The following is a 25654-nucleotide window of genomic DNA, read 5'->3' on the forward strand; positions in this document are numbered from 1 at the left end:
ATACAGTGTGATCACTATTTGCAAATACAAAATTTTTTCATTTTTTTTAATGGGACACCCTGTATATAAGTATTGCCTTTTGTAGTAAATATTACAACCTTTATTTTGGTATAAGGTTGTATGCACCTAGCATATTTCGTTTTATAGATATTTAAAAAAAAACTATAGATTTTACGTTTTGGCGGATTTTTTTTAAAAAGTTTTTTTGCAAAAAAAATAATTCTAATCTGGTTTTAGAAACATACATTAAAATATCAAATATGAAAATAAAAACGTAATTAAAGATTAAAATAAATCGCATACTAGTACAATTCAATTGAATTTAATAACTTAAAATTATTTTACAAAAAATATTTTACCATACTAATGAATGCATAAATTAGTTACTAAATTAAATAAACAACCAAATTTGATATCTACCCTAGAAATTTTTCTACCACAGAAACTTTCCTGTACCAAATTAATTGTTAGTTAGTATATTGTATTTACGAGTAAGATCAGTTACTTTTAATTTACCTACCTCTTAAATTTACTTACATCTTGAGAACATAATTATAAAGTATGCTTTGAAACAAATGAATGTTAAATGTATCAACCAAATTATTTATTAATATAAATAGTATCAACTGGTGTCACAAAAGCTGGTAATACTTTTGTAGTTGAAATTTTTGTAACAATTTTTTATATTTTAAATTTCAATTTTTCAACCGAACAATTGGTGGATATGACATTTGTTTTGGGCGAAACCATTAGAAATTATTACCAGCTTTTGTGACACAACTACATAATGTAGATACTATTTACTTCATAATATATTTCTATAACGTTCATTTGTTTCAAAGCATACTTTATACGTTCTCAAGATGTAGCTAAATTAAAAAGTTAAAAACTGATATACAATTTAACTAACAAAATTTGGTACAATAAAGTTACTAGGGTAGAAAAATTTCTAGGGTAGATATCAAATTTGGTTGTTTATTTAATTTAGTAACTAATTTATGCATTCATTAGTATGGTAAAATATTTTTTGTAAAATAATTTTAAGTTATTAAATTCAATTGAATTGTACTAGTATACGATTTATTTTAATCTTTAATTACGTTTTTATTTTCATATTTGATATTTTAATGTATGTTTCTAAAACCAGATTATAATTATTTTTTTGCAAAAAAATTGTTTAATAAAAAATCCGCAAAAACGTAAAATCTATAGTTTTTTTTTATATCTACAAAACGAAACATGCTAGGTGCATACAACCTTATACCAAAAGAAAGGTTGTAATATTTACTACAAAAAGCAATACTCATATACAGGTGTCCCATTTAAAAAAAATGAGAAAATTTTGTATTTGCAAATAGTGATCACACTGTATACTATATGGCTATATGTCAAATATGTTAATTTATTTAAAAATAACAGTATATTAAAAACCTTTGGCATATCATTTAAATTTTTATTACCTTGAAAGCCTAATTCACAGCCCTTTGAATATTACCATTTTTCTCAATAAAAGTGTACATATTTCGAAAACTGTTAACTTTAGGCCTATAATACCTCATATAAATTCTTAATATTTTTAAAAAATATATTTAAAAATGATTTAATATATAGGGTGTTCCATTTAAAAAAACACAACTTTGGTTCGTACCGTCGTTCTGACTCACCCTGTATAATCGAAAAAAATTTTAAATTATAGACGGCTTCGATATACATTAATTTTGTTAAAAACATTTTTTTGTATATCCCATAATTTAGCCGTAATCAAAGAAAACCAGAGGTTCGGCGCACCCTGTATACGGTTTCGTTTCGATGGTATTTAAGAGACTCGAATTGAAACTTTCTCTTTTTCAATGGGTTCCATTCTGGTACTTTTTTTTTACTTTTTACAACAGTCAGTGTTGAACTTTAAATGTTCATAATGTTACCTCTACTTACAAAGTGTTTGTCGCAAAAAACCTAGCACATTTTTTGTTTAAGGATGTCCTGTTTCTTTATTATTTTTATCCACAACACATCGAAAAGGATTTTAGAAAGTTTCTTAAATGTTGATGTAAATGACAGCTACAGTTTTCGATACAAACACAAAATTCAAATCAAATAAACATTTATGAATTTGTATATTTTTTACAGTAAAAAAACAATAATTTTTGGTTCAAAAGTTGGTTATTGTGTCACTTATCAGATTCAAGAAGGATTTTCGTATATTGTGAATAGTTCAGCAATATTGTAGTTTATGTAGTCATTTATTCAGAAGAAGAAACAATAAAAGAGAAGAGAAAATTACATAAATAGTGGCAAGAAGAGAGGCAGAAATAAGTTAGCTAACATGTTTAATAGAATGATGGAAGTGGGAGAAATGTCAAATGAATAGAGCGGCAGAATAATAAATTTGGCTTTATGCAGGGCAGATCAACAACAGATGCAATTTTCAATATAAGACAGTCGATGGAAAAATACATGAATAAAGAAAAAAACGCTCATGTGGTATTCATGGATCTTGAGAAAGCCTATGATAGACTTCCTAGAGAGATTCTGTGGTGGGCACTCGATAAGAATGAAGTCCCTAGCGAATTTGTTAATATTGTGAGAGATATGCATGAGGGAGTAACAAATAGTGTTAGGACAGGTGTGGAAGAGACTGATAAATTTGTAGGATTGCACCAAGGCTCGGTGCTTATATTTCTCAATAGTGTTGGATTGAGCTAACAGCGAAACTACAGAGTATCATTTTCTGGTGCTTAATGTGTGCTGATGATTTAGTGTTAGTAGTAAATTGTGAAAGCGACTTAGAACAAAAACTGAAACGGAGACAAGCTCTTGAGGAAAAAGGTTCAAAACTTTGTAGGACAAAAACAGAGTATTTGGAATGCTCATGTAAAGATGTACTGAATGAATGAATATTTAGATGGATGAATAGAGTAAAAAAAGAATAAAATTAAGAATGGAGTAGTCTTAGAAGATTAGGGGAAGTCTAGAGGTTGATGTCAAAATGAGAGACGTTAATCACCCAATTGCTGATCTGCGACCCCGCATAGGGTAAAATGCAAAGATAATGATAATATGTTGAAAATCTGAAAATCCAATTTTGTGACTCAAATGCTGTTATGTTTCTTTTGCAAGCTACTAATTTTTCGATACATCCTCGTAAAATACCTTTTGACCTTTTTCCGTGTGTGTACAATTAGTGAACACGTTCAAAATGTACTCATTTTAAATTCACGTGTTGTTTCTTACTTCAACTTTGACTTTTTTGTTTTAGCCCAGTAAATGAACGGGAAATACGGCGATATCATGTAATTTTCAGGGGCAACTCCGAATTACATGAAAATTTGGATTTAGGCTCTACTTACCCTTCACTTCAAAGTTGAAATTGTGCCGTTGGTTGCTTTTACTTGGGGGGTGAAAAAACATACGTTCAATATAAGACCGGAAATGGACAAATTTGCTGATTTTAAGCAACTTTTGTTCTATAGAGTTTTTTACGTAACTCAATATTTTTGGAGTTATTTTCGATTAAAAATGTTTATTTTTCGACAAAAACACTACGTTTTCAGACGGTTTTTCGAAAATAACTCAGAAACTAAATATTTGATCAAGAAAAATATCCTTATCACAAGTGTAGCTTAGAAAAAACCGAAAAAAATGGTTTGTCAATTAAGTCAGTTGAGCAAAAAGAAAGTTGTAGCTCATGAAAAATACGTTCTTATTCCTCTAATTCCGAATCGAATATTTCAAGGTGAAATCACCGAAAAATTAAGCACCTTTCGGGAAAAACCCATTCAAACTTTTTTCAAGTGTTTATAAAGAGCTTTATTTTAATTGTTTATAAAAGTTTCTAGCATTAAAAATAAGCGAGTTACGCTCAAAATAAAGTTGGCCCTCTTTTTTTTTAAAATCATGAAAATCTCCCCGTGTTTAGCTCCCTAAATGAAATTAATCGCTACCGCTTTACAAACAATTTACTTACTGATCTATTGTTTATATGATCTGTCAGTCTCACCGGTTTAAAGTGCTTATTTTTGAAAGGGTTATAGTTGAAAAAGCTTGAACGGGTCACTAATCACAAGTGTATGCAAATTTTGAACAGCCATATCTTAACCAATTTTTGTCTCACGGAAAAACAAAATGAAACTAGCATATTTATAATTGCAAAACATATATTTTTTTACTTTTTAAGATTTTTCTTATCACTAATACTTTTTAAGTTATGTATTTTGAAAAAAGGAAATTTTTCAAAAATGTTTAGAAAATTTTGTTTACTGTAAAACCAGTTTTTTTCAAAAATAAGCATTTTAAACCAATCAAACTTAGAGATCATATAAACAATACACATACAGTTAAAATAAATGGTAAAGCGGCAACGATTAATTTTATTTAGTGTGCTAAATAGAGGGAGGTTTTTACGATTTTTTTTTACCAAAAAAAGGGGCCAACTTTTTTTTTCAGTGTAACTCGTTTATTTTTGATGCTAGAAACTTTTGTAAAAAACAAGTATAAAGCTTTTTTCAGATACTTTAAAAATGTTAATAAGCTTTCCCCGAAAAGTGCTTAATTTTTCGGTGATTTCAGTTGAATTATTTGATTTGGAATTAGACGAGTAAGAGCGTATTTTTCAAGAGTTACAACTTTGCTTTTACTCAATTTGTAGACTTTACTGATATACCATTTTTTCCGTTTTTTTATACGCTACACTTTGCTAAGAATATTTTTTTCGATAAAATATTTACTTTTTGAGTTATTTGCGAAAAACGGTCTGAAAACATAATTTTTTGTCGAAAAATCAACATTTTCAATCGCGAATAACTCGAAAAGTATTGACTTACTTAAAAAAACTTTATAGAACGAAAGTTGCTTATAATCTGTCAATTTATCCATTTCCGTGCTTATTTTAAACACGCGTTTTTCACCCCCCCCCCCAGGAGGAGCGACTGCCACCCCCCAAGTAAAAGCAACCAACGGCACAAATTCAACTTTGAAGTGGAGGGTAAGTAGAAACGAAATCCAAATTTTCATGCAATTCGGAGTTGCCCCGGAAAATTACACTCCAAAGCGGTCATTTATTTTGATATTGTTTTTATTCGGACCTTGTGAAAATTCGTGTGACACGATTACCAACTTTTTGAATAGCACAAATCTAAACATTCGGCGTTTGGCAATAAGAGCTAAAGTATTACTAAGCGGGTATTTACGAATTTTTTGCTCTTATCGCAAATATAATCCTTCCACGATCGTATGATACAATAAAATTCCATTTTAATTTTAGTCCAGTCGCTCCTGTAAGAAAAATGTTTCTGATTCGGTTTCTTTGCGGGTACCCGTTCAAAAAGGTCCCCTTTAAACAAATCAGATGGGTGCCAGGCGAAATTTTTGGGCAGAAAAACAAATTTTTTAAACAAATTTCAAAAATCGCCCATTTATTCCGGAAAACATTGTTTTATTTTTTTTATTCTAAACAAAAAATATCTTGTGATTTTTCTCTATGGCTGTTAGTTTTTGAATAATAAGTAATTTAAAATCTGAAAAATGCGAAAATACGTATTTTCGAGGCTTGAAAACCGATATGAAAATTATTATTTTTGAGGTTGCCAAGTACCTAAAACTGAAGTTCAAGATTCACTTTCAAGATCCTGAAAAGTACATTATGGATGAAAGAGAATGCAAAAATAAAGTTCTAAGATCATTGGACAGATAACGGAAATGGAATATGCAGATTCAGATACAACCACGAAGTTTACTAAATGTTCAAAGAAACACCTATTTCAAGAGACTAGTAAGGATGGATGACGACTAATTGCCAAGAGATAATAAAATATAGGACGATACATAGGCACGGAATAGATTGAAGAGTGAAGTGACTTCGGCAGAAATTGAAGTCAATGGGAGTCGGAAATTACGGAAAACTTATGTCTAAATTTCTGCGATCTTCAAGCTGAATATACAAATGCCTCAAAAATATGGGCGTACCTCCTTGATGACCAATAGGTCTTGCTTACTGACCTGTGACTCTGATCACCAATAACGGAAAAAATCAAACGGAGAATAATTCTGGCAAACAAGTGCTATTTTGAGCTGAATACTTCGGGCAAACTTAAGCCAGAAAACAAAAATAACGATATACAAAACCCTTGTACTGCCAAAACTGATATATGAATTGGACATATGGACCATTTCTAAGACACATGAAAACATCTTGCTCATATTCGATTGAAGAATCTTGAGAGGAATATTCGGTGACATTGTAAAAACAGTATTTGGAGGACGAGATATACCACAAATACAAATAGATATCTGGTGGTAAATATGTAATACCTCTCATAAAAATAGAAATACTAAGATGGATAAGACATGTAGCAAGCTCACAGCAAACAACCCTCCTCCTGTAGAGTCATTGACAGAAGGGAAAGAAACGATTGCAAAAAGTGTAACTTCTTCACAACGAATTCTTTAACAGAGATCTGTGTTGTCTTTACAAATTCTTTAACAGAGATATCTTAATGGCAAATTCTTACGATCGTGGAAAAATTAACATTTTAAGACGTTTAAGGCACAAACAAATGATCTGACGGAACAAAACGACATCAACCAATGATATGCATAGGTGAAGCTTTCGTTGTCAGCTACTCGGTTAGTTAGAACTACTTTCAGACTGTTAGTAAAATAAAAAAATACTACTAAAAATAAAGATTTATTTTATTTTGGCTACGATAACATTTATAAATGCTATATTTTTGTTTTCATCATCATATACTATACCCGATTGATACTATGAACTTAGACAATAATTATAAACTTTAAAGTTTAACAATCAACCGATCTACCGCACTTAAAATGTATGGAATATACAGTAATTCAATGTAATTAAGTCTACGGTCGTTTACGACATCAATAATTACGGTAACTGTAAAACTTCACGTTGGGACAACATAGAGATTCTTTAATGTACGAATGTATGAACATGAATATCTTAAAGCACCAAAATAAATGGTAAATGTATGCATATTAAGGTTTAAATATGAAATATATCCCATATTTGCCTCTTGAGATGACTATAACTAGGAGTACAAAGGTGAAATATTGTGTAGTTCAAATTTTTTAATAATACTTTCTTCATTTTATGTTATTTTCCAAGATTACTTGTTATATACATTTAAAGTAATTATTGATGCGTAAAACGTTTGTTTTTCGTTTTAATTACAGTGATCAGTGTATTTTTCTTCAAACAAAACCCTTGTCTGATTTTTACGAAATAAAATCTTTAACAAACAAAAAACTTTGGTTGTAGTTTCCACACACAAAACAAAAGGTTCTATAAAATGCCATTTTCATAAAATTGAAAAAATAAAAAACGATTGTTACACACATCTCTCGTATATCGACGGACATTTTGTTTTGAGCGTAGAAAGGAATTCCCAGGGACTAGACAAAAGGGGCAAAAGTGTTTTCTACGTTTTTCAATTTTTCGCGACTAACTACAGCGTTCAAGAATCCTAAAATTTATTTCACAATTACGAATTTTTGGTCTTCTTTGTTTTGTACTTATTTGGGGCATACTTTATCGTTCGAAGGTTCCACAACAAAATTCATATTTCCTCGCTGTAAATTTATCTATTCTCTTGGCCGGAGTTTACTAAATGGTAGATCAATTTTTGCTATTTTGATCACCGTCTACTCAGTGTCTTATAAAAGCGTCAGAGTGTGTCCTTGAAGAAACAATTTAGGGACTAATAATTAAGTTAAAAATTGTCTGGTGTCTCAATTTGATGAACTTTTGCTCTGCTCCAAAATTCAAATTGAAGAGTGGATGACACAGGAAATCCTAGACCTGATGGAAGTTCAACGTATAAATAAAAATAGAAATATTGACTTTAAATGTAAATTGTCACTTTGATAACGAGATCGAAATATCACGTAAGGCTTTTATGACGTGGAAAGTTTTATGTAACAGAAACCTGTCGATGCATATTCGCAAGAAAATGCTGAAATGTTATGTGTGGTGAACCTATTATATGGTTGTTAGACATGATAATATCAACATAAAACCATATTATGGCTTCGTACACTTCCAATGGAAATGTTCTTAAACTGGTGAATTCAGAATATCCCCATAAACATTACAAAGAAGAGAAACATCTAAAGAACCTAAATACCATCTGCTTCGCGTTATAATACAAGAAAAAGTGAAGTAAAAGAGGTGGATTGGTCGAAAGAAACTTTCAGGCAATGGTGTGGTTCCACAGTAGAAGAAATATTTCGCGCAGCAGCAGATAGTGAAAGGTATTAGGAAATTGTAAACATGATGACGGACACGATACCTTAAGAAGAATTTGATGACAACCTTGTTTTTTATGTCCAGGCGTTATTTGAGGTTTTCTCTCGTCATCACACAGTGAATATGTTTACAGGCTGTAATATAAAACACCAGATAGGTCAGTGGGGTCACTAAGACATTTAATTGGTCTGATCAAACGGTCTCAAAACTAGTTTTTTGGCCTTTTAATAATTTTTTTAAAGTTGTTCAATGATTTAAGCAATTTAAATGAATCTTTTTCATCGCTTGTTTAAAAGTGAATGTTTCCAAAGAGATATGAATTTTTCGAAGACCTTTGAACGACTGTTATGTTCCCTTTTGTCGACATCTACAAGGGAAATGAAAATGCCAGCATTTTCTTAATGATTTTAGTGCAATGTACGTCTTGCACTCGAACTAATAACTATAAGGTACATAATATAAATAAAGAAGCATTTTCTTATTAAAAAAATGTTTAAAGAAGGCGATAAAATCGAGATAGTACAAAATATCCATTCGGGGTGCAAAATTAACGGGACATCATCGTCTTTGTTTTTATTTTTTTGTAATATTACATAGAAAAATAGAAAATGACAAGTGTAAAAGCGATTCAGTTAAGAGACTCCATTTAGTAATGAAATTATGGATTATCGACTTCAGAGCGACGCTCTCAAACTAGTTTTATGTTTTTCCGATATGTCCGCATAGTATTAAATCCAAAAACGATTTCGTTTCTTCGAACAAAACGTATTTTTTCGTAAATTAGCGTTTTTCGACAAACGAAGACAAGTTTTTTGCCGAAATATACATATACAAACGTTTATACGAAGCTATAAAGCAGTTAAGATATAAATTCTAGCTCGTTTTTGGAAATAATCAATTCAAATAACATTTCAAAGTCGTTGGCAACATTCTACTGAAAGTTGCCAACGATATTATCGCTTTTATACTTGAATATGTTAGAAATCTTATATAGTTGTAGTGTACTTGTTTAACAGTTGCTGATATATATTTTTTTGTAAAATTATTAATTGCTGTTGACCCGTTGATTTTAGTTGTACACATATTTTATATGATATACATACAGAACTTAAATTTTTCCGTCCCACATACCATTCTCGGTTTGAAACTGTTAAAATGCAACAACAAAAATTGCAATTTTTTGTACTAGACAATCAAATTTTCAGCTCTACAGTGTTGCCGTCTGTGTGATACTAGTATCGGTTCTGGGTAAATGCGCACATCTACGAGACGGAAAAATTTATGTACTGTATTTAAAAAGTGTGCATCCCTGTCAAATCGAAACTTCTTAAACTCTGTTAACCTTTAACATTTCGTACGCTCTTTTAAACAAACATAACAAAGTACACTTATAAGCTAGTCTTCCATAAGCTAAATCGACAACAATAAAAAATATCTATATTATCTATATACGAAAATATAGTATTTCGGAATTCGATAGTTTCATTTAAGCTAAGACGGTATTTTTATTTGTTTTCATTTTTTTTTTCGTCGACATGATGCAGAAATCACCCAAAACAAGTGAGTCTTATCTGGCCAGGTATTTGACAAGTTTTTTGCGCATTTAGGACAAAAAATTATTTTTTCTGTCGTAAATTACGTGTTGGTTATTTATTGTACGAGTTGAAAGGTTGAAAATTCAAGGTAATTTATCGTAAATTCATGTAAAATGACGTTTTATGAATGTTAATACACTTATTTTGTACTCAGAAAACGCGTATAATTGTAAAGCTGGCATCCACCTAATTTCGCTACAGGAAATGTATAAGTATTTGCCTTTTTAGTCAAATTTGTCATACTTCTGAGAAAAAACTTATTTTTCTGAGCTACAAAAGTCGACAGGATAAGAATTGTAGACAAAATGCTACTATAGGTATATAGAACGTGTTAATTAGTAAACTAGGTAAAACGCGACAACACTGTACGATGTTATCTACTATATTTAACGAGAATTGAACGTATTTTCAGTTAAAATTGTTGTAAATTCGTATTAAATATAGTAGACAACACATAATAGAAATTTCACAAGAAAATACAGTTCGATTTTAATATATAGAGACTCAACTCTTGTGCATTTCAGCATACAACAGACTGGCATATCAAATAACGCTCTATATTTCGAAAAGAAAAAATTGCTGTAGACTTTTTTCTGCATCAGGTCGTACTGTAATATTTGCAGTTTGACTGAAGCTACACATTAAAAAACATCTATTAAAATTACGATTTTCAGATTGTTTGATTTATACATAAATAGACTCTTTTTATATATTTTTTCTAATTTTTTTCCACATCGACAACTTCGTTTAAAGAAACAATAGATATGTCATCACATCTGCGAAAATTAGGAACTGAAAAATTGTAAGATTAATAATATTAAACAAAGAAAATGGCATAAAACCAAAGGAATTAATTTACTGCTTACATCACATTTGTTTTTCGAGACGATTTGCTTTGTATATATAGTTACCGATCAAAAAATATTAAATAAACAATTATTTAAACGTTTTAAAACAAGTGTAAGTCTCACAGTCCCATAAAAACCTCTGAAACCAAAAAATTGTAATATTTTGTTACTTTTTCAATGCTTACAAATATTTTTGAGTAAAGTGAAAATGTTTCACCGTTTAAACAATTATTCAATTCAGTCAGTCTTATAGGCACCCCCCTAAAAAGACGTTTAGCAACGGAATGTACCGACATTTTTTTTCATTTCTAATGCACCAAACCTTTTTTACCCGACTCTATATATTTTTGTAAGTTCAGATGTATGTTTTGCAAAAGTGTGTACAGCGGTACAAAAATCTTAGTTTAAATTTAAAACTATGTTTTTAGCAAGACAGAAACAGCTTATCCTTGTCAAATTAATTTTTACTTGTACTTAAAGGTGTAAAATTATAAAGATTTTTGTAGCATTGCAATCATTTTAGTAGTTTTTAGAAAAAATCCAAAATATCACTAATTAAGTTATTATTTCAACAAAAAAATTGTAAATAACTCAAAAAAGGACAAAATAAAAAAATATTTATCTTCTGTAATCTTTTCAAGCAAAAACAAAAGTCATCAAAAAAATAATCATATTTTGGATTGTATCAGGTGTATTACGTTGTTTTCGAAAATTTTTGTGGGACTGAAAGTTGTTTAGTTCCATGCCATTAGAATTGACGCAATATTCGAATGTTTGATTAGAAGATCGCTAGTAAAAAATGAAAACAAGTAGCGTTACAGTTTTCCACATTTAGATATCAAAATATTTTTTGTAGGCTTACCCGCAGTGTCTCCGTACGTACTAATTTTTTCGACTAATTCTAATCCTTCGACGACGTGTCCGAAAATGCCCGTGAACCCCCTCATCTCCTGGAGGATGATTCGGAATTGAGATCCAACCATGCCCATGTTGTCGTGTCGTTTTTGAGTGCGCCGCATGCCGACGGTGCCCCTAACAGCCATCAGTTTCGTATCGTCCGGTAGAAAGTAGGACTCGTCGAAGATCGATCTCCCACCTCTGCCGTTGTTGAGCTCGAAGTCGCCCGTTATTACGCTCTCCCCTTCCCAGCACTGGAATATCTGGCATCCCTTGTAGCCCATTCCGGCTTCGCCAGTCGTCAACAAGCCGAAATTCTTCGCCATCTTTGGAGCCACGTCGGCTCTCACTTCTATCACGATGCGCCCCAATTGGGTACCGTTTACCTCGATGTTGAAGTAGTAAAGAGGGCACATATTGGCAGGATTCCTCATTTGCGGCGAGGGGATCATATTCTGCACCAGTATATTGTTTTCTTGATAAATATTCTTCGGAGTGGGAATGACGAGATGAGGGGGAGGGTTGTGGGGAAGATAATTGATCGGGGGAATCGAGTTGTGGTTGTGGTAGTCCAAAGAGCCGTTGACGTTTTGCTTGGACAACATATGACGAGAGTACAGTTGAGACATACAGTAATTGGCTAGGAATAGTATGGGGTTTTGTTGAGAGGCAGGTAGTATCCGAGAGTTTCCTGGATACACTGTCTCGCCGTTGTGAATGTTGCCCAACGCTTGCTTTAGCAACTGAAAGTCGAATATCACACTTGAATTCCGGATAAGATCGTCGAGTTGGCATTGCAGGTACATTTCCTGGTAACGCAGTTGCAAACGTTGCTTTTCCATATTTACGCTCGAGTACAAATTATGGACGTCCGACAGAGTCTCTGCCATCGATAAATTGAGACGAAGTTTCGCTAACGTGTCTCTCGTGTCTGTTAATTCGAAATGAGAAGCGTTATTGGTCAGTTCGGCTTCAACGTACGTCTTTAACGTGACACAAGCCTCAAGTATCTTAAGTAAAAACTCTCGCTGCTGCATTATTAGTCTTTGTATCTCGGATAACATTTTGTTCATCGACGCTAAGTCGATTTGCAGTTCGGCCACCAATTGGTCTTTAGCTTCGTTTTGCGATTTGATTTGGTGGGATGCGTGATCGGTGGTGGTCGCACAAGCCCGGCATACCGGCAGGCAGCACGTGTGACACCACAACGCCAACGGCATAGCGTGAGTGTGACAGTTCTCCGAAATCACCTTTTTATCCGGAGCTTTCACTCCCAACTTCATTTGAGAAAAATTCTTGGTCAGACACAAGACGGGGTTGTACGTCGGGAGGGACTCCGGTCCCAGGTCCCCGATCTCGGTTCTCTTCCAACAATATACACAATAGAGTTCCTGGCCTTTTGTGAGGTTTGTACGCATGCATTGCAGACAAAAATAATGCTTGCATGACAGCAGTTTGGGACTTTGGTCCGTTTCGTTGAACTTTTGCTTACAATATCCGCATAACATTAACTCCTCGAATTCTGGTACTACGGATTCCATTTCTGAAAGGATAGAAAAGAACGACAATTAAAAACAAATCACGAGAAATATTCCCGCATTATTTTTAAGCAACATTCGAAATATAGTAACAGATACGTTATAAAAAAAACCATGTCCAGACACCAGACATGTATATATAATTATCCGTAAATTTTAAAGTTGATTCTAGGGGAAAATAACAACACAAATATTGTAGAATAAAACTAAAAACATCACAAAAGTCTAAAACACAGTTTTTTCTCATTTGTATACATGAATTTTGCGTTGATTTTGTCTCTTTGATCTTGATTTGCCCTGATTAGTCAGCAATAAATTCATCTTAATTTTTAATTCAACATTATGTCAGCCGCATCGACTCCAAATGGTGGGTGCTTGCACCTAACTATACTCAAGTTTTTTAATGTGTCGATTTTTAGATAATTTTTAAATTTTCCAAAATGATTTCAACTGAGGTTTAAGGTTGAAAGGCTTTTAAATAAAAAATGGGATCCTTTTAGTAGTGGTATGTACTTTATAGGTTTTGACCATAACTCTGAAGAGATGGCTTGCAAACCGAAGCGCTCAGCTAAGAAATTATAAATATTTTTACAACTTCTTCATACTTTTTCTTTATAGTTTGAAGCAATTAATCGTACCAATTTGAGGCGCAGGCACTTTTGCAGTATTTTTGAAAAATTAAACTCAGAATGAAATATTACATTATTACCGAGGGCCAAAAGTCCCTGAAAACTTCTATAATACTCATTTTAGTGATATAACGAATATTCGTATTCGCGTTCGCGAATATCCGCATGTTTTTCCATATTCGCATTCGCGATCGCTTTCGAAAAATTTATGCGAATGTTTTGCGAATATGAATATCAGAAAAAAATAATTTGAAAATAACATTAGATTAATAAAATCAAAATCTATTCACTTTCTCATATTTTTTTAAGAAAAGGTAACTTAACTTTGTATAATCAGATTAGCAGCCTTCACGTGGTTTTATTATTTGGTATAATGTAATAAAGCTTAAGATTCAGATTGATTTACACTAAATATCAATTAAGTTCTCATTATTTTAGAAAACATTACAAAAATAGAAACAAATTTTAAAAACTGAATATTCGCATCCGCGAATGTCGTTATTAGATATTCGCATTCGTATTCGCGAATGTTCAAAAAACGAAATTCGTTACATCACTAGCTCATTTTGATAAGTTACAGGGGTGAAAAAAAAAAGAAAATTTAGTGTGATTTTAAATTTTAAATATTTCATTCAAAAGACACTTTTTGTTTATTATAAGGGACTTTCTGCCCTCGGTAATAATGTAATCTTTCATTCTGTGTTTAAATATTTCAAAAATATTTATTAGTTTTCTCAGGATTCGAAAAACAATAATGCATTTAAATAGCATTGGACCAATATTTTGAGCCTACCTCCTTAATAAAAAAGTGCAATTGAAATATTTTCATGGTATACCTTGATTTTTAGAGAACAAGTTTTCACATCGAATGGTATGTAGTATTTAACAAAAAGATATTTGATTAAAAAGTTTTTATTAAAAAAAGTGGAATAACAGCATCCTTAGATATTTTTTTATGTGTGTTGTTGTGTGAGATTGTGATACAAAATTATTGATTATTAAGAACCAAAGTCAAAAAACCTTATATTGACGTTCATATGACGTGTATTTAACAACGAATGCATTTGACAATAATTATTTCATTCAAAAATATTGCTTTAGTAATTTAAGTACATACAAAAAATGGACAGTTTCATTTTGAAAACATCAATAATAGTCATCAATGCCACCTTCTAGGAATAATTTAATTAAAATGTTGTCGATGTCAGACGTATATTAGCCACATCCTATCATTTTTATTGCCATTTTAAAGTGTGTATTACCTTTTTAAATCTTGGAACATGTCAAAACAAGCCGTTTCCAACAAGTTTTCTAAACATTTAGTTCCGTTACCCATCTTTTGTTTGTTTTTAGGCGCATCATAATTGCAAATAGGTGTTATCATGGTCTATCAAAGTATTTAGCTAACAAACGTCTGCCTCAAAAAACTCATATAATACAGTATAGACCAATGATAGTCCCCATTCTCACATATGGATCAGAGGCATGAACCCTAATCAAAGCCGATGGATCCTATCTATCGATTTTTGAAAAAAGGGTACTGCAGTCTGTGAAAATAAAATATGGAGGCGTGGATATAACTTAGAGCCGCAGAATATCTACAAGCATAAGTTCGGTGGAAAAGATAGTACCTACTCAAGCCAAACCGTCTGCAGTGGACAGGACGTGTAGTTTGGGTCCCGGAATCGAACATGATAAAATATATTCAGAGAGATTAACAGCACAGCCGGCGGCAATAAGAAGACGGGGCAAACCAAAGCTATACACTGGGAACATGATTTGGGAAAGATATACAAAAAAAAACTTAAAACTAAGTAAAGTTTCGATCTAATTCAGCTAGATTTGACAAAAGGATACTTTATATAGTAAAGAACTTGTGAATACGGATTACAAAGATATAAAAAATGTTTTATACCTTGTATAAAAGATAGTTTTGTCACTGTCGATAAATTGTTTATAATTCGAAAACGATCTACTTGAGAGTAGAATTACAAGACACCTTTTTTGTTTAGAACAATCCATAAAAGCTAAAAAAAATCGGTCCAGGCGCAAGATTTTTACAATTTGTTGTAACAATTGTAAATAAACTCGGAACACTTTTTGCATGGGCGACCTCTTGAACCTTATTCTGGGGAATCTCATTCAAGTGACTATGCAAAAAAATCTCACGGGAATATTTTTCCGAACGAACCGCTTTTCGTATTGTCTATTCATAATTATTATCGAAGCGAAAAAATTTGTCTAGTAAATTAAACTTTTTCTAAATTACTTTTTAATATTTTGGTAACAATTAAATGATAGCCAGAACAACCATATTATTCTATTTAAACCGTTCAAGGCCGGCAATCTAGCAAATTTACTCACCCGCGAATTTGTTCAACACCAAATTCGTTATGTATTTATTTATTTTGAGTACTTGCTTACATCATTACCGGTTTTTCAGAATGAAAAAAACGTTTTTTTATTGTCTTGACGCTTTTATATCAGGTCGAAAGTAGTAGGAGCTTATCAGGTTATAACCAAGAAAAAATTCATAAGAAAAACAAAATAAAACAGCAATATGTTGTCCCTTTAAGTCGTTTATAGACCCAAACAGTCAAGAATTGTAAAAATAATTACCTATTTTAAAATTTAAAATACTTCTACGTTTATCTACATTTAAATGTTTCTGACCTATTAAATATTCATATTATGTATAAAATAAGCCATTTGATGGCTTTCTTTTAGAAATGGGCCTTCTGTGACCTTTGGCCTCCTCATTGATTTATAACAAATGACATCCAACATTTCACACACAAAAATACTCGTTTCTTTTTAGACTTTGACCAGTAGTTTTTATTATTATATATTTTTCTGATTGTTATTATACTTTCTGAGGATTAAAATTAAATGTAAAGAAAAATACATTCCGGATTGGGAGATGAAACGTCAAACAAAATAATGCTGGCCATGTTTTTGGTTATTTCCTGAAAAATTTACTAATTGAAGGGTAGGATGTCACTAAAAAATATTTTTAAGACAAATACAGAACTACAAATGAACATATCCTGCAATTCCCTATATGAAAAATAGTTGTTTCGCTCTGATGAATACAGGAGGCCTTTGAATTGTGGACATATGCGAATTACTAATAATTCCATGGACAGATGAAGCAAAGAAGATATCCCATTTCCCATTTAACATGGGTTAAAATATAGTTTGTGAACACATTTGAACGGCAAAAAGCAACTATTTGGGGCATCTAACGACAAATCTAAAATAGGTATATGCTGCTTAAACTTATCATTGAGTGAAAGATCGAGGGCGCATGCCTATAAAGAGAAGGAAAATGCCTTAAGGTAAGAATACCAAAGAATGGACTGGCCATGGAATACATGCTGTAGTAAATAGGGATGGAATTAGCACATGTCATGGTTTCAGTGAATAGGCAGATTTGAAAGAAAAATATAACAATGTTTAACAAATATAAAGACACAATTCTTATATTGAAAATGGTTTCATTGTACTAGAAGATTAGAAAAAATTGTACTACAAAATAGCCAACAATTTTCTTAATGATATGAACAATTACATTATGTTCTGGCCTTAAAAATTCTCATGTATGTAGACAATAAACATTTCTTTCTCTTGATAAACTGGTACTACAGAGTATACAAGTCTAATTGTTCTTCTTCTTAACCTTCTATCATCTATTTTTGGACATAGGCATCTGCTAACTCTTTCCATTGATCTCTATCATGAGTGAGACAATGTGTTCAGGCTATTTTTTTGATGTCATCTACCCATCTCATCTGTGGTCTTCCTCTTGGTTGTCCACCTTTGTAAGCTTTCAAATGTGTTATTGTCGTGTTCCAACATTGGTCTTTTTGTTTAGCAGTGTGGCCTGCTAAGCTCCATTTGTGTTTGGCAATTTTTGTTGTGATATATCCAACTTTTGTTTTTGGTCTTACCCAGCCATTCCTCTTTCTTCTTCTTCTTCTTCAGTTTATTGGCCTCCACCTACTTGGGTATTTTGCCAGCTCATCGTCGCGGAATAAGGGAAAAATCCCTTATTCACTTACAATTTGGAGTTAGTACATTGTACAATTTGCTTCTTCTTCTTCTTCTTTAGTTAACTGACAATTTTGGTTGGAGTGGGACAAACGTGACAAGATAAAAAAATTTCACGCTAGGGGCAACCACGGTTCTTAGACATTACTACGGTTGCCTAAATCGACTAACCAATGAACATTAAGGGTGAGATTACGTCACGAGAGTTTACTGTCATTTGAATCGTAATATGATTTTTTTCGAATCCTGAGAAAGCCAAGTATTTTAGAAAAATTTAAACACAGGATGCAGGATTACATTATTACCGAGGGCGGAAAGCCCCTTAGAATAAACAAGCAGATTTTATTGAATGAAATATTTGAAATTAAATATCAAACTTCTCTTTTATTTTCAGCCCTGTAACTTATTAAAATAAACATTATAGAAGTTTTCAGGGACTTTCAGCCCTCGGTAATAATGTAGTCTTTCATTCTGAGTTTAAATTTTTCAAAAATATTTATTAGTTTTCTCAGGATTCGAAAAAAAAATGAATACAATTAAAACACATTAAGAATTTTGACATGCGTCAAAATTTTGCATTAACTCAATGTAAAATTCTGAACTGTTGAATTCCTGCTTCCCTAATAATTATTGTACATCAAAAGACATTAGAAACTATTTGTAGAGGATTGAAATCTGTATTGGAAATAACTGTTAAAATTGGTCTACGTAATTAAACATATTCCAAAATTTTGTAAAAATGTAATACATTTTAGTTTTCAGCCCAAACTTAGGCCTCACACAATGCAATAATGTTCACATTTTTGAACTGTCAATATTTTTATTTTATCATCTATTGTTTAAAAACAATACAGTTGATAAGATACCCTCAGTTGCGGAGAATGGATTAATAATAAAGATTTTTTTATTCAGTCAATGGTGTGAGCAGTCAGTTAAATAGTAACGTGTGGCCTTACTTTTACACGCATACCTATTGTGGCAAATGTATCATATTTTTCAAAATTTTGGAATGCATTTAAATCGTAGAACAATTTTAACTTTTGATTTTAATACAGATTTTAATTCTCTACAAGCATTATCTCATGACTTTTGATGTAAAATAATTAGGGAAGCAGGAATTCAACAATTCAGAATTTTAAATTGAGTTTCCTATGGCCCTTTTTACGATTCACCACCCGGTATAAGATAAAATGTGTACTATTTGTCTAATTATTTCATAATAACACAAACAATACACATATATACACAATAGCACACATTCAACGATCGAAAATCATTTAAAAATATGGGAATGTAAACTCTTGTGACGTAAAGTCAAAAATATAAGTCTCACCACCACCGTCGAACAAGACAACCGTAATAAAGTCTAATAACTGTGAGGGGCAACTGTTATCAATACACAATCTTCTTTTTCTTCTTTGATTTAGTAGAAATTTTGACATTCCTCTTTCTATCTGACAGTCAAATACCTAACATTGCCCTTTCTGTTTTGGCAAGTTGGCTCATATTTTCCTTGATTAGGGTCCAGATTTGACATCCATATGTATAGGAAGGATGCACTGGTTGAACACTTTGCTCCTCAAGTATTAACTGAATTTATGTTAGGTACATTTCCTTATTTGTTTTTATGGTTAAATTATCTCATACTTCTTGTCCATTTACTCTGTACATGCATATAATATACTTTGTACATTCTATTCTCATTCTACCATTAATGTGTATCCCGTTCATCGAAAATAAACTGTGATGTTAACATTTCTGCGATCCCACAAAGTCTCTATTTATGCAAAATCTTCTGGTCATAAATTCCACATTTCAGAGTGAAAAGGGTTGTAACAATGGTTCCTAAACTGATTTAGACATAGGTATATCATCATAGGATGTATTTTGTAAAACAAATCGAAAGGCATGGATCTATGTCAGATAGTGGAAAATTGAAAACTGAATTTTCTGTCATTCAACATAGGTGGCACGTGTGTCTATTTCTTAAAATGGATATTTGGTTAAGGTTAAGAATCGTGCCCATGAGTCTGGCACTACCTGATTGGTACCCAAATATAGGATGTACATGTAGCAATGTGAACAAACCAAAATTTTAGAGATAAAGAACACACATTCATTTATTCTGGTGCTTAATATATTGTGCTCTTTAAAAATCAATTACAGAAACTTGTGGAAAATGGAGGTTTTATCAATGTCATTTTTCTTTTCTTCTGCATCAAAATTGATTGCTATTCTCACTGTTTCAAATTCAGTTTTTTCTTTCTTTTCTTGGTCAACCTTACATAATCATCATCATCTTGGTGCTACAGCCCTTATAGGGCCTCGACCTTCTCAAGCTTTCTTACATAATCTATTGAATATTCAATTGTTAATGTAAATAAAACAATTTATCTCAGTAAACTGATAAAAAGTATTGGCTAAGTAGGTTATTGCAAGGCTCTTATCTACAGAAAGAAGTTGGTACACCAATCTTGTGGATAAAAGTAATTATATCGACATAATTCTAGTCTATAAATAAATAGAGAAGGAAGTGTAGAAGACTACAATATTTTCATATATTAAAAAAACTTTTGACACTGTTTTAATATTTGAACCACAGCATATCAAGTTTTAAGTACAATACGTAAATAAAACAATAGGGAAAAGGGAATTTGTTCATGTAAGATGATACTGTCACAGAAAACCACAAGATGAATAACCATAAGGAAATCTACAAGAAACTGTCTGCGTTCATAATAATACAATTATTTTATTGGTTTATAGACTGTCTCTTGAGTTATTGCTTTGCTCTTGAAAATTTCGACTACAGTTACAGACGAAATGTCTGGAATGAATAATTCCAAGCCACTGGCTATGTATCAGAAACATAATGGATCATTAAATCCTTGTAATGCTTCACCAAAGATGTTTGAACCAGGAATAAAAAATTTAGATAAAAACTTTTACATTTAGTTTTTTTAACATCCATAATTGATGGTTTGTAGAATTTCTTATCATTTAAGTTTAATTATTTGGAAATTTGTCCTATAGAAGCAGATTTTTATAGCAAACAGACAAAACATAAAACCTTATGTTTGCTGATGGCATGTATTACAAATATAATTCAGTTTGATAAGTTTCTGTATTCTTAAAAAAAAAACTTAATCAGTTGATGATCGATACAAAAATTTTGGTATAATTAAAATATTGATTAATTTAACATTAGTTTTTTTTTAATAATCATCTAACTGATAATATCACGAATTTTATACTGTTCTATGGAGGTTGAATGATAAATTATTCAATACATAGTTTTATATAAAGAAATTGATATATTTTCACTCAATTTACTTAGTGATTGGAAAATTCAACAAAAATGCCATATAGAATGTTTATATTTGTATATAGATGCCCAGATTGATCGTAATTACTGTTGGTAAGTTCTTCAGAAATACATTAAACTCAAAAACTTACAGTAGGGCTTGAAAATTTATCATGGGAGCTTAATATTCCTTTTAAAGCAGTACTAGAAATTGAAAAAACCTTGTTTTAACACATTCGCTGCGCATGACTCTGATTGGAGTCAAAGTGCTCCTTTGTTAGATACACATGACTCCAATCAGGGACAGTGACTCGTTGATTTTTAATATGGTATATTTTTGCCGCTCCTGTGCAACAACTCTTGAGTGTTATTAGTCAGCAGCGAATGTGTTAAAAATCCTTATTCAATGGTTAAAAACAGTTGCTTATGATTTTAATGACATACAAAAATTGTTGCAAAAATATGTAACATTATGAAAATTATGCAATGAAGTTGCTTCTTGGAAAAAATGGACTGGAGTATAATAGTACCACGAATCTTTTCGATCGATGAATACATCGTTAAGTTACCTACTGACAGACTTATTTGCAAAAATGAAAATGTGTCAAAACATCTATAAAAATCTCAAAGTTCTCAATATATTCAATCTTAAATTCATTTGTATAAAGAAAGAAAAGTTATAGGACAGTAATATAGTAATGTCTTCAGTTAAAAACATCAAAAACTAACATACTTTCTTACACTGCACTGTTGTCTGGTACATGGAAGCTTGTATTTTCTGAAATATTTATAGTCACTTGTTGTTCCAGGCCCAAAAACATTTGAATTATTAAAATATTTTCTATATTATACATTAAGAAGTAATGTTCCCCTTGTTAGTTAAATTTCTTTTACACTTTCTCAAGTTTCTTTAAATTAAAAATTTGTTTTTTGTTGTTCATTGCTAGGATTATTTTGCGATCATAAGGTATCTTCAATGTTGGTCCAATTTTTCACTTGTTTCCTAAAGGTTTTCTGATAAGCCTTTTACATAATAATATGGCATTTAATACATTAGGCTAGGCATTTAGTCTTTGAAATTGACTGTTAAAGTCACTTCGCTAATCTCAGACACAACTGTCTAGAAATTTTAGTAATTTTTTTTTTTGTGAAGTTAGTTACATTTTGACAGACCAGAAGTGGATGAATATTACTATACAACGAAGCACACCTGCTCATAGCCAATATTAAGAGTAAACAAACAACAAAACAACAATAATACTAATATCTAATAATATAAACAGCACAAATAATACAATTATTTACTATAATATGTTAAATTATAATAAGTGAAATTATATATTTTGAATTATACCAAAATTTTTATCAGTTTAGTATACTACATTTGATTTCTAATAATTCTTCTTTTTTTGAATGAAGGAATATGGCAAGTTTATTTGAGCTGTTAGGAGTGTGAGGTAGGAATTTTTGTGTGTATGTTTCGTACTCTGAATCTGTCAAAATGCGTCTGAGTTAAACGAACGTAATTCAGTACTATTTAATGTTTCCCAATTTTTTTTACCAAAATCGATTGTTTACATTTGCAATTTTACACTCATTTATAGATAAATATTTACAAATAAGAAAAATTTTAATGAAAATATTGACTATAGGATGAGAATATGATTAATCTTCTCTTTTCAATTAAATAAGTCTGAAAGAGTAAGTTTATTTAGGCAGGCTATTGATAGGTACTGTGATAGAAAGTTTTGTGTTATGTTTTTGAGATGGAAATAGGGAGACATCTAATATCATGGTACAGATGTACAGCTGGTTCCTAAAAATACTGATATGACTCTTAGTAAGATTTGATCATTTTGAGCAGTGTATGATTGGTCTGACATTATATTATATTTATTATCACAGACAAATAATAAAATAAACAAACAGCCATTTTTTGAGGTTGAAGTTATCTGACAAATTTTAAGATTTGGCAGTGACAGTGACAGTATGTAAATAATATGTATTTATCCTTCAAAATATAATAAATTAAATATAATCAAACTCATATTCATTATATCACACCTCACCAAAAGCTTTTTACAAGAACATAGTCAGCGATTTTGATATGGCTTAGAGCCAGCCTACATCAAGATCGCCTATAAATTGTGCTGGTAATCGCCTTGCAGCGAGACAAAAACAAAAAGAAGAAAAAATACACTGCTCAATTTTCTACAAAATACGCTTTAAGAGTCGTATCAGATTTTTTTGGAACCAGCTGTACATCAAATGAAATTTTCAGGGCAGCAGTCTCTGAAATAGCTAAGGTGTTTCTGACAATCAATCTGTCAAAATATCTCCAAGCTGAATGGACAGACTATACCTGATGGTATGTTTTGTTTGTAATCTCCAGAAAAGATAAAGTCATATTGAGAAAACATCATGTATTATTGACCCTAATTTTGAATCAACAATACATATTACCATGAATATATTTGCCAATAATAGAGACAAACAATAACCCATTGCTAGACTAATTTTGTTTATAAAAATCATTATTAAACTGTCCTTATTTCTGAGAAAAAGAATGATTATAGGATTATAGGGTCAACCTAACCTAAAACTCATACCCAAGTTTTTATCCTGATTCCTGATGACATCTATACTATTTCCACTACAAATTCCCATTTGAATAATATAGTTATTTCTTTATTATATATTAAAGAAGAAAGAATTTGACTCCCCTAATGCACTAGAAATATCGCAGAGATCATCAGGTCATGTAAGTACCTACATGAAACTGTCAAAATGATCCATCCATATTATGGAATTTTACAAATACGAATAGGACTGAATACTGTGACTGAATAACAAGAAAAGTCAACAAATAATACAGACATGTTACATTGCAACAACATACACCATACACAACTCTACACCCTACAATGAACAAGAAAGTAATTAAATGTTGCTTAATTAGTACAGCTACAGATTATGCTGTTTGATGGAATTTACGGGTAAATCAACGAAAATTATTAGTATATGTTTAAAAGTACACAAGATTGTAGGTTTATTTTATCGAAAAGTTGTGTTCGCGCCAAGAGACAAGTGTTTTGTTTACAAAAAATCGACAATCGACAAGTGGGTCCGCCACTAGCGATATCTGCGTCGTGTGTTGGTCGCTGGGTCATGATCACTGGAAAGCATTCACCTAATGTTTTCGTGCTGAATTTATGGGTGTAGGATCTTTATTAATGATTGATTGATTTATCATGAAACAATCCTTACCGTTTTATATTTTACGATGTGTAACACAGCCTTAAGTAAATCCGATTAAACGATACGTGTTTTGGTCGTGAATTAAAAACTTTTTTTACGGGTTTTTCGCGGTTTTGTACTATTTGCGTGTTTTCGGTACGGCAGACGATTATTTATCTTGCGATTTTTTAATATTACATAATTATATCGTGCCGAGAAAATCGGCAGAATTACGAAAAAAACTTAAAATTACTGTGGCCGCTTTACGATGTGCCACATCATGTTGACGACTGACATTCCCGACCCGTCAACTTTTATTAAAATCTTCAAAGTCACGGTCACAAATTCGATCGCGACGATGCCACGTCTAATTTGTTTTTCAGGATAACTCACTGAATATCCACAACCAAGCTTTGTTTTTAAAGCAAGGGGAGTAAACTAAAAAGACAGTTTCACACCCAAGAAAGTCACTAGAAATCTCACCAAATACATCTTCTTTTTTGGTTGATTATATCGGCCTTTGACGGTAATCCATAAATATTATATTATACTATGTAATACCACTGGCGAAGCGTCCATGTAACCATTGTTACCATTGGTAACAGTTAAAATTTGTAAATAAATATTTTATGACTACTATGAAATAATTCCATTTATATTTTTTAAAAATAGAAATATTTGTTAATAGTATCTACCTAATTCAGTAAAATAGCCAACTAGACGCACGAAAATATCAGCGAGTTTATGTAAAATCGGTTGCACGTTATTATAATACGCCCTTACCACAGTATAAAGAGGTTCCATATTTATTATACTGTGCCCTTACCGTGCGCCGCGCCGTTTACCACTTTTGTGAGTGGCAACGATAGTAGGATCTTTGACTGGATCGTCTCTGAAAATTTTGCGGGGACGATGGCTCTGAAACCGCGTATTGGTGTTACCAAATTTTAATTTGGTGACGCTAGGTAGGGCCGGTGTCTATCGGGACAGAAAATACTGACCGTAAGAATATCAGACTTAATAAATGCAATTTTAATTATTATTATAATTATAGGTAATAATTATAATTCCATTTATGAAGTCTGTTATTCTTAGGGCCGGTATTTTTTCGTTTAAACTCCGGTTAGTTAACCGTACCGGCCCTTTGGATTCGATTATTGCATAATATGCATTATTAATTATTAGTTTATAACTTGTAACTGTATTTGCTTATTATACAGATAATATATCTATACCTTTTTATCCTATATAAATCACATTAATCGATTTTAATTACTTGTCGAAATA

General features: G+C 31.5%; 2 protein-coding genes across 2 annotated transcripts in view; one reads left to right on the forward strand and one right to left on the reverse strand.

Moving 5' to 3' along the window:
• The window catches only part of LOC114329631 (nuclear protein localization protein 4 homolog), an 89945-nt gene that overhangs the window by 38834 nt on the left and 25457 nt on the right, over nt 1-25654 (forward strand). The gene's annotated exons all lie outside the window — the stretch shown is intronic.
• LOC114329632 (uncharacterized) lies at nt 6673-24671 on the reverse strand. Its single transcript, XM_028278809.2, has 2 exons — nt 24398-24671; nt 6673-13152 (listed from the first exon to the last, which is right to left on the reverse strand). The coding sequence occupies exon 2, from the start codon at nt 13148-13150 to the stop codon at nt 11528-11530; it is 1623 nt and encodes a 540-aa protein (XP_028134610.1). The 5' UTR covers nt 13151-13152; nt 24398-24671; the 3' UTR covers nt 6673-11527.

The sequence above is a fragment of the Diabrotica virgifera genome, chromosome 2 (genome assembly GCF_917563875.1).
Source record: "Diabrotica virgifera virgifera chromosome 2, PGI_DIABVI_V3a".
Taxonomy (NCBI): Eukaryota; Metazoa; Arthropoda; class Insecta; order Coleoptera; family Chrysomelidae; genus Diabrotica; species Diabrotica virgifera.